The sequence below is a fragment of the Lithobates pipiens genome, unplaced genomic scaffold (genome assembly GCF_037356315.1).
Source record: "Lithobates pipiens isolate NorthernLeopardFrog02 unplaced genomic scaffold, aLitPip1_a1.2 Scaffold_8, whole genome shotgun sequence".
In the NCBI taxonomy this organism is placed as follows: Eukaryota; Metazoa; Chordata; class Amphibia; order Anura; family Ranidae; genus Lithobates; species Lithobates pipiens.
The window spans coordinates 645,580,031-645,590,713 of NW_027507903.1; the positions used below are offsets into that span (position 1 = coordinate 645,580,031).

Genomic DNA, 10,683 nt, shown 5'->3' on the forward strand with positions numbered 1-10,683 from the left:
TGCAGTATAGGGCAGCGGTCAGCAGTAGTGCACGGCAACCCTATGTATTGTGGACCGATAGCGGTCCTTACAGAACAGCAGACTGTAACGCACTCAGGCCTATGTACCGTAGCACCCTATACCAAGTTACCAGTCCTTATAAGAACTTTTGTGGACCAAGCAGGTTGTGTGTTAGTGATTAGCAGACTGTACGTCAGTCCCTATACCAATGAAGGACTGCTGCAGTATAGGGCAGCGGTCAGCAGTAGTGCACGTCAACCCTATGTATTGTGGACCGATAGCGGTCCTTACAGAACAGCAGACTGTACTGCACTCAGGCCTATGTACCGTAGCACCCTATACCAAGTTACCAGTCCTTATAAAAACTTTTGTGGACCAAGCAGGTTGTGTGTTAGTGTTTAGCAGACTGTGCGTCAGTCCCTATACCGCTGAAGGACTGCTGCAGTATAGGGCAGCGGTCAGCAGTAGTGCACGGCAACCCTATGTATTGTGGACCGATAGCGGTCCTTACAGAACAGCAGACTGTAACGCACTCAGGCCTATGTACCGTAGCACCCTATACCAAGTTACCAGTCCTTATAAGAACTTTTGTGGACCAAGCAGGTTGTGTGTTAGTGATTAGCAGACTGTACGTCAGTCCCTATACCAATGAAGGACTGCTGCAGTATAGGGCAGCGGTCAGCAGTAGTGCACGGCAACCCTATGTATTGTGGACCGATAGCAGTCCTTACAGAACAGCAGACTGTACTGCACTCAGGCCTATGTACCGTAGCACCCTATACCAAGTTACCAGTCCTTATAAAAACTTTTGTGGACCAAGCAGGTTGTGTGTTAGTGTTTAGCAGACTGTGCGTCAGTCCCTATACCGCTGAAGGACTGCTGCAGTATAGGGCAGCGGTCAGCAGTAGTGCACGTCAACCCTATGTATTGTGGACCGATAGCGGTCCTTACAGAACAGCAGACTGTAACGCACTCAGGCCTATGTACCGTAGCACCCTATACCAAGTTACCAGTCCTTATAAGAACTTTTGTGGACCAAGCAGGTTGTGTATTAGTGTTTAGCAGACTGTGCGTCAGTCCCTATACCGCTGAAGGACTGCTGCAGTATAGGGCAGCGGTCAGCAGTAGTGCACGGCAACCCTATGTATTGTGGACCGATAGCGGTCCTTACAGAACAGCAGACTGTACCGCACCCAAGCCTATGTACCGTAGCACCCTAGACAGACCAAGTTACCAGTCCTGATAAAGAGCTTTGTGGAACAAGTGAGTTGTGAATGATTAGCAGACTGCAGCAGAAGGGCAGCAGTCAAGTATAATATTCTTTCTATATTTGGAAGAAAGAATATTATACGTGTACAAGCCTATTACCGTACCACTGATACCAGTCCTGAAAAGAACCTTTGTGGAACTAATAGTAACAGCAAGTCTTTAAAATTATCCTCACTGCCTGACACACTGCTTCCTGCCTGTCCCTATACAAATTGGCAAAAAAGAGTAGGCTGGAACGATTAGCTGGAATAGCTCTTTTGTGGACCTGATAGTAACAGCTAATGATGATGATGATGATGATGATGAAGAAAGACTAATCTGGCTGAGCTGTCCCTAAAATAGCAGCATACAGCGCTCTGTCCCTTTATCTAAACTGACAAAAGAAACTCAGGCTGCTGACCTAACACCTATACCAGTCCTGAAAAGAACTTTTGTGTACCAAATAGCTAGCGTTTTCTCTGTCCCTACTCCACACAGGATCCTTTCCCTACAGTGACAGAAGAAAGAATGTAAAATGGCCACCGGATCGGGTGTATTTATAGGTTAGGGGGAATGTCCAAGTGTCCATGAGCTGTCATGTCTCAATTGGTTGTCCTGTAACACATGATAAACGTGTCACGAAAGGTTAAAGTTCTTGTATACATTAAACACGTAAGTCCGCCGGGGCGAACGACGGAAAAAGGCGTTCGAACCCGCGGACGGCGAAAGTCGGAAATTCGCCGCGAAACGACCGCCGGGCGAAACGTTCGTCCATCACTACCCTCCGGTGTATTCCTGAACGTTGGAGGGAATACCGTTATGGTTGTCACTGCGGAGGTTGTCTCCGAGCGGTCACAGCTGGAGGCCTGGAAAAGTTACAAGTGGGTACCGCAGTGATTGGTTGGTTGGTAAAGTTGGTTGGTAAAGTTATGGGTCACCGTCAGAGATCACCAGACCGGCCATGTTAGCTATATGCTATTCGTTACCAGTTGTGGGTTATGGTTATATGGATATGGTTATATTTATGGTTATATTTATACTGTTTGGTTATTTATATATAGATATAGATATATTTATATATATTTTGATTGGAGTATTTGAGTATCGTAATAAAGGCTGTTATGGCCATTTTACTCCAAAGCAAGGTGTGGTCTCTTACTTTATGGGTTGATAATGGGGTGGAGGTTGGAGTGGAATGGGTAACAGGTAAAAAAGGGACCTTTAGACTACCCTGGTCAAGTGAGGCCCGGAGTGAATGGACTAGGAGGGAAGTAATGGAGGGCCGGGCATGACAGGGATGTTTAAGGGAACTAAAGGGTTAAGCTGCAAGGGGATTAGCCTTAGGGGGAGGAGTTGGTGGTGAGTGTGGGGACAGGGGAGGAGCCCTATAAGAGGTGGAGTGGGCGGAGCAAAGTCCAGTTCGACGGAGGGGACAGAGAGAGGAGGCAGTTTTTCCCACCCTCCCGCCCTATGTTTCGGTTGTTGGGGTTTGCCGGTGTTGTTTCTTTTCTTCTTTTTCAGGTGGCGTTATCGGATGTCATGACAGCTGTGCAGAAGGCATTGGACGTTGGCGGTTGTGTCTGGTGGTCTTTGACGGTTGGCGGTAAATCAGAAGTCGTCTGATATGGGGTGGGGGGCCCATTGCTAGGATGGGTCCCTCCGGTGTATTCCTGAACGTTGGAGGGAATACCGTTATGGTTGTCACTGCGGAGGTTGTCTCCGAGCGGTCACAGCTGGAGGCCTGGAAAAGTTACAAGTGGGTACCGCAGTGATTGGTTGGTTGGTAAAGTTGGTTGGTAAAGTTATGGGTCACCGTCAGAGATCACCAGACCGGCCATGTTAGCTATATGCTATTCGTTACCAGTTGTGGGTTATGGTTATATGGATATGGTTATATTTATGGTTATATTTATACTGTTTGGTTATTTATATATAGATATAGATATATTTATATATATTTTGATTGGAGTATTTGAGTATCGTAATAAAGGCTGTTATGGCCATTTTACTCCAAAGCAAGGTGTGGTCTCTTACTTTATGGGTTGATAATGGGGTGGAGGTTGGAGTGGAATGGGTAACAGGTAAAAAAGGGACCTTTAGACTACCCTGGTCAAGTGAGGCCCGGAGTGAATGGACTAGGAGGGAAGTAATGGAGGGCCGGGCATGACAGGGATGTTTAAGGGAACTAAAGGGTTAAGCTGCAAGGGGATTAGCCTTAGGGGGAGGAGTTGGTGGTGAGTGTGGGGACAGGGGAGGAGCCCTATAAGAGGTGGAGTGGGCGGAGCAAAGTCCAGTTCGACGGAGGGGACAGAGAGAGGAGGCAGTTTTTCCCACCCTCCCGCCCTATGTTTCGGTTGTTGGGGTTTGCCGGTGTTGTTTCTTTTCTTCTTTTTCAGGTGGCGTTATCGGATGTCATGACAGCTGTGCAGAAGGCATTGGACGTTGGCGGTTGTGTCTGGTGGTCTTTGACGGTTGGCGGTAAATCAGAAGTCATCTGATATGGGGTGGGGGGCCCATTGCTAGGATGGGTCCCTCCGGTGTATTCCTGAACGTTGGAGGGAATACCGTTATGGTTGTCACTGCGGAGGTTGTCTCCGAGCGGTCACAGCTGGAGGCCTGGAAAAGTTACAAGTGGGTACCGCAGTGATTGGTTGGTTGGTAAAGTTGGTTGGTAAAGTTATGGGTCACCGTCAGAGATCACCAGACCGGCCATGTTAGCTATATGCTATTCGTTACCAGTTGTGGGTTATGGTTATATGGATATGGTTATATTTATGGTTATATTTATACTGTTTGGTTATTTATATATAGATATAGATATATTTATATATATTTTGATTGGAGTATTTGAGTATCGTAATAAAGGCTGTTATGGCCATTTTACTCCAAAGCAAGGTGTGGTCTCTTACTTTATGGGTTGATAATGGGGTGGAGGTTGGAGTGGAATGGGTAACAGGTAAAAAAGGGACCTTTAGACTACCCTGGTCATGTACATCCACACTCCGGAGAAGTGTACACTATTATATTGCAGTCTATAGAGAACAGTAAATACATCTCTCCGGGTAAGTACTGCACCCCCAGAGCAGTGCTCCCCATCATCTCTTACCACTGAACATAGTCATACTGACTGAGGGATCATTGGCCAGACCAGAGGCGGGATAAAGAGACTCCACCCACTTTGTTATTTCAGGGTAAAGTGGGAGGTTCTCTTGAAAACCCTCCAAACCCCCCCTATATATTCTCCTTTGCTTTTCCCAAATATGTTGTTGCTCCAACAAAGCCTCTGGTAGGTTCCCAATTTCCCGGGTATGAGGGATCATGTGATCTTCTCCCAGCATACAATGTTCAGGTCTAAGCAGCCAATCACCAGGCTTGAATACTGTCACATGAGGGAGGGGGAGGGGTGACATCATCAATCCTGTGTAAGTTCTGATATATTCCAACATGGAACCTACATGGGGGGAGGGGAGATGGAGCATCAGAGGAGATCAATATTGGGGAATATAAAGAGGTCGGGATGGGTCCTGAGCAGACAAATGACAGAGCCTCTTTAAGACCATGTGGGGTCCCAAAACAATGTGATATACTTGGGTCTCCAAAATAATTAAGATAAAGCCTCATATAAGATCCCTAGGTATTTAGACACACTTGGGGCCCCAGACAGACTCCTTTCGCACCCAAGCCAAAAAATCAAAGTGTCCCCCCCATGAGCTGTGAACTATAGCAGTATAGATTGCAGGTTCTGCCATTTTTTTGCCCCCATCCCACTGAAGTACCCAAGTTGGCCGTCTCTTCTGCAACTCTTTGGCTCGGCCCTGCCACCAGACCCTTGGAAATGTTTGGGGGCCCCAGGCAATGTTAGATTTTTTAGGCTTCCAGAGAATGGGACATATTTGGGCCCCCAGGGACTGGGGCATATTTGGGGAACCCTAGAGAATGTCACATACTTCTGTTCCCAAGCCATATGATATATTTGGGGCCCCTAGGCAATGTGATATTTTTGTGGCCTCCAGACAATGTCATATACAGTATTTGGGCCCCCGGCTTCCCTCGTAGGCTTTCAGAAAGATAAAGTAACAGATGAACCCCGTGTTCTCCTTTTTCCCATAATACATCTCTTCTTATTCAGCACAGTAGTGCAGAGTGTGAGACCCGGAGCAACCAATCAGATGGTGTGACTGTTAGCAGCACTGTGATGTATATTGGTGTTCAGCGTGTTCAGGGCCACAGAGGGGGTAGAACCGGCCCTCCTGTATGGGGTCTGGGCAGCTTTATGGTGCAGGCAGTTCAAAAAGCTGCTGATCACAGGCAAGAGCCCCACCATCTCCCCCACAGTGCAGATGACTTCTCCTTCTCTCCTTCCCACCAGCTGCTGCAGGGGGAGCCACAGGAGGATCGGTTTCAGAGACTGGCCCCCCACTGCTCTGATCGTCGCCCTCCTGTCCCCAATCTCCATTCCACACAGCTCTAATCCCATGGTGGCCCTCTTCTCCCCACAGCTCCGCCAGCTTCTCCTCCTCAACCTAGCACTAGCTGTCAGCTGCTGTGGGCACACAGGAGGACCAGTAAATATGTCATATTTATCAGTGAACACAGTGAGTGATTGATAATGATCACTTCTGTGTTTATTCAAAACTGAAGCATGATAAACTGTGCTTACTATGCTTCGGTTGGTGAATGAACAGTAAGCCTCTGTACAGAACACTTCCTGTTCATTCATTCCCTGCAGCTTCAGCTCCAGAGAAAGAAGTGGGGATTTCTGTCCTCAATCTCTTCTTCTGCCTCAAGAGTGTATCATCAGAGGTCTGTATGGACCCCTGATATTCCACAAAAGCCCCCCACACACAGGGCTGTTAAAATTTTTTAATAATAAAACAAAAATAAATTGTAAAAAAAAAACATAATTAAGGGTTCCTTCCCACAGGTAGTCTGGCTGCATGAATTTGTTCATGCGGCTGAAGCCGTTTTCAGGGCCATTACCTGACCCCACACACCCATCCAGGCTGGGGGGTCCCTGTCAGGTAATGTACGGGGCCCCATGATCTCTAACAGCAGCCCTGAGTGTGTTCTCCGGTCTTACCCTCTCTGTCTTCCCGTATATTCTACATATTACCAGCCTGATGTGTGCCGTGTCTCTGTAAGGTATTGTCCACTCTGGTGGGGAAGATGAGGGTGAGACCGGAGAACATGCTGCACAGCAATATACATCTCAGTGCTGATAACAGTGACACCAACACAATTATATTACTGATACATTCTATTAAAGTCTATGCCAAGCTAAGAACTTTTCTTTATAGTTTTGGATGGAGTGAGGGAGGATTAGAACCCCCATTGTGTTTTTACTGCTATCTGGGGATTCCCCTCACTTCCTGTCCTGCTGACAACATTGTACCGGTCAGGAAGTGAGACGAAAGCAGCAAAGGGGACCCAGACATACATTTTTAGTAGAATAGGGGAAGGCCTAGAGCCCCAGTCAGATTTTATTATAATTGTGGAGAGCGCCCCTCACTTCCTGCTTGGTAAAATGGAGACCTGGATAGCAGTAAAAACCGGACAGGGGTTCTAATTCTTCCCACTCCATCCAAAACTAAGAAAAGAAAACATTATGGGTGGACATACACTTTAATGATACATCACATTTTATTGTCTTAGCAGTAAATCTCTAGATCCCTTCTTCATATATTTCCTCTGAGATTGTTACATTTCTTTTCATCTCTATTTAGTATAGATTGTATGGAATAGGAGGAGGAAAGGGGACCCCATCCTATCCAATCACAGCGACCACACTGCACCCCGCACAGAGCAACTGCATGTAGGGGAGGGGCAGAGAATAGGGGGAGGGGCCAGAGGAGGAGATTGGTGATGTCACACACTGTGATAACTTTCTGTTTAATGATTACAATGAAAGTAATTGTCATGAGATAGATAGATAGATAGATAGATAGATAGATAGGCCACACCCCTCTTTACTGACAAATAGGAACATGTCATTCACTGTTACTCCAGTAACTGGTGAGATCTCCTACCCAATCACAGGGAGTGACAGAGGGAAAAATCACAAATATAAGAAAAACCTGCAGGGCACTGACTCAAGTCCCACCCACTGCTTTATCCTATTGGCTGAATATTCTACCAATCCCACTACCCATCCTTGTGACATCATTAGTCTCTGGGCGGAGTTCTCCCTATTACTATTATTCCCTATTCCTCCCACAGATCTTTATACAACCTCCCCCTACACATATCCCAGCATGGAGGGGCTCAGTGAAGGTGGTGGTGAAGGTGTGGAGATGTCGGATCGGGTCACACAGATCATAAAAGGATATCAGTCCGACCTCATAATCCAGATATATCCTGACTCTGTTACTGGAGAGGTTGGTGGGTAAGAGGATAACTTTCCTGTCATGTATCACCCCATACTGATCACCATCCCTCCACAAACTCCAGGACTTCTTATTATATCCAATCGCTGACTGCCTTCCTCTCCTCTCTATACTGGGGTAACACATCCCGACTCTCCATCCATCTGATCCCCCGACACCCACATCCCAGTAATGTTTCCCTGAGGAGAAACTCCGACTGCTCAACACCTGATAATAATCCTGAAATCTCTCTGGTGTTTCTGGACGATTCTGTTTTCTATCTGACAAGGATACAGTTTTCCTGTCATCTGATATATGGAGATCATTCTGAGATGTATTTACATCCAGTAATATGTCTGCAGCTCCCTGTATATAGAAGTATACATTTACTCCTCTTATTATATCAGATAATGTGTGTAATGTGTGTGATATCCCATCCACATCCAGACCCCGTCCATCATGGAGGAGCTCCTCATGTCTCTCTCTGTCCTCATTATCTCCATCCTCAGTATCACACAAGTCACCTGTGTCTGATTCCTGTAAGACAGTCAGTGGATCCGTCACGTTACACAGCTCCTCAATGTGACGCAACTTCCTGGACAGCTCCTCCTTCTTTATTTCCAGATCCCGGATGGAGATGGAGATCCGCTCTGCCCTCCCGGAGATTTCCCTCAAGATTCTCTTCTTCAGGTCTTCCAGACGTCTCCTGAGATTTCTAAACAGGGCAGTGACTCTCTCGGTGTCACCAGCTGCTTTTTCTTCTACTTTCCTCCTGTGTTCCTGAAGACTCTGGACTCTTTCCTCCGTCTCCTCTCTCTTTGTCAGAAGTTTCTGCAGAACATTCATCAGTGCCTCCTTCTTCTTCTCAGAAGCCTCATCCAGCATCTCCACCTGGTGTCCTCGATGTTCTCCGGCCAAACTGCAGGACACACAGATACAGGTATTATCCTCAGTGCAGTAATACTCCAGGATCTTCTTATGGACGGAGCATTTCCTGCTCTCCATGGACAAGGTGGGGTCACATAAGACGTGTTCTGGGGACTTTTTGTGGACTCTCAGGTGTTTATCACACAGAGAAACCTCACAGAGCAGACAGGATCTAACAGCAGGTACAGGAGAGTCCACACAGTGAGTACAGAAGACCCCGGACTCTTCCTGATGTGGCTGAGCAGACAGGAAATTCCCCACTATGTTACGTAGTGTTATGTTCCTCTGCAGTGCAGGCCGATCCGGAAACTTCTCTCGGCATTCAGGACAGGAATATCCTCCAGACCCCTCCTGTGTATCCAGCACACGATCAATACAGACCCGGCAGAAGTTGTGTCCACATCTCAGGTTTACAGGATCTGTATAAATGTTCAGACAGACGGAACACTCCAACTCAGCTCTCAGGTTAGCAGACGCCATCGCTGACAGTAGAAGAGAGAAATGAAAGTGAAAATCTCTGACACCGGAGAAGAATGCAGTTGGGAGGGTCACTTCCTCCTACACAGGGCGAGGCTGATCCAGATCAGTACTGAAAAGGAAGGTTTTTTTTCCACGGTAGTAAAGATAATCAAACCTCCCAACTTTGAGAGATTTTCAACTGCCCCTGAACTCATCCAATGTTATCTTAGGTGTACATGTACACAGGTTTGTTTAATGTCATTTTTAGGCAGTTGCATTTATAGGCTTTTCTTTGAAGGCAAAAAAAATAGTTCAGACGTCGAAGTTTCTGCCATTTCAGACACCAAGCAGGCTAAACGTGGCTAAACATGGTAACTCACGTTTAGCCACATTTCGTTTACCGGCATTTTTCATTTTTGGCTATTTTGAAAAAAAAATTTTTTTTAAACGTGGCAAAACTGACGTTTTAAATGTGGATTACTATCTGTCAAGCAGGCCCGGACTGGGACAAAAAATAGGCCCGGGCATTTTGGATTGAGCAGCCCATGACATGGTAACCGGCCCCTTCCCCACAAATCCCCTGAGAGAGGGGGGGGGAACCCAGCAAAGGTGTGGGGGGGGGAAGTGAGGGCAGAGGGAGGGTGGTGGAGAGCAAGGGGGGATGTGGCGAGCACAGGGAGGGCGGCAGAGAGCATTGGGTAGGTGGAGAGCACAGGGAGGGTGGTGGGGAACACAGGGAGGGGGCGGTGGAGAGCATGGGGAGGTGGAGCGCACTGGGGGGGTGGCAGAGGGCATGGGGGAGGTGGATCGCACGGGGGGTGGCAGAGAGCATGGGGGAGGTGGAGCAAACTGGGGGGGTGGCAGAGGGCATGGGGGAGGTGGATTGCACTGGGGGGGTGGCAGAGGGCATGGGGAGGTGGAGCACACTGGGGGGTGGCAGAGGGCATGGGTGAGGTGAATTGCACTGGGGGGGTGGCAGAGGGCATGGGGAGGTGGAGCACACTGGGGGGGTGGCAGAGGGCATGGGTGAGGTGGATTGCATGGGGGGGTGGCAGAGGGCATGGGGGAGGTGGAGCGCACTGGGGGGGTGGCAGAGGGCATGGGGAGGTGGATCGCACTGGGGGGTGGCAGAGGGCATGGGTGAAGTGGATTGCACTGGGGGGGTGGCAGAGGGCATGGGGGAGGTGGATTGCACTGGGGGGTGGCAGAGGGCATGGTTGAGGTGGATTGCACTGGGGGGGGGGGTGGCAGAGAGCACGAGAAGGCAAAGAGTATGGGTGGTGTAGAGAGCCCGGGGGGGGGGCAGCAGTAATAAGCAGGAAAGGAGGAGGGGTGGGGGCGGCTGCATATAGAACAATCATTCTCTCCATCTTCCTCCTGCAGTCTCCTGCTTCTCCTGTACCTCTCACAGGCATTCTGATACTGCAGGAGGAAGATGGAGAGAATGATTGTTCTATATGCAGCCGCCCCCATCACTCCTCCTATCCAGGTTATAAGGGGGTGAGCGCAGAGCACGGCGCGGATCTCACGTTTTCTGTTATCCGGTGTTCTGCCAGGACTCAGCAGCAGGTGTCTGCTTTGGCTCCTCCCCCTTCACAGTCATCATATACAAGAGATGACCAGAGACTGCAGATCTAATACAGGAGATGACCAGAGACTGCGGATCTAATACAGGAGATGACCAGAG

At 48.4% G+C, this 10,683-nt stretch overlaps 1 protein-coding gene across 1 annotated transcript; it reads right to left on the reverse strand.

Annotated features, from left to right (window-relative positions):
* Positions 1-7,353: 7,353 nt before the first annotated feature.
* LOC143964174 (E3 ubiquitin-protein ligase TRIM39-like) lies at positions 7,354-9,017 on the reverse strand. The gene has a single exon (XM_077473876.1). The coding sequence runs from the start codon at positions 9,015-9,017 to the stop codon at positions 7,443-7,445; it is 1,575 nt and encodes a 524-aa protein (XP_077330002.1). The 3' UTR covers positions 7,354-7,442.
* Positions 9,018-10,683: the final 1,666 nt, after the last annotated feature.

Coding starts and splice junctions, on each gene's coding strand:
- LOC143964174 (XM_077473876.1), bottom strand. CDS start 9,017: ATGGCGTCTGCTAACCTGAGAGCTGAGTTGGAGTGTTCCGTCTGTCTG.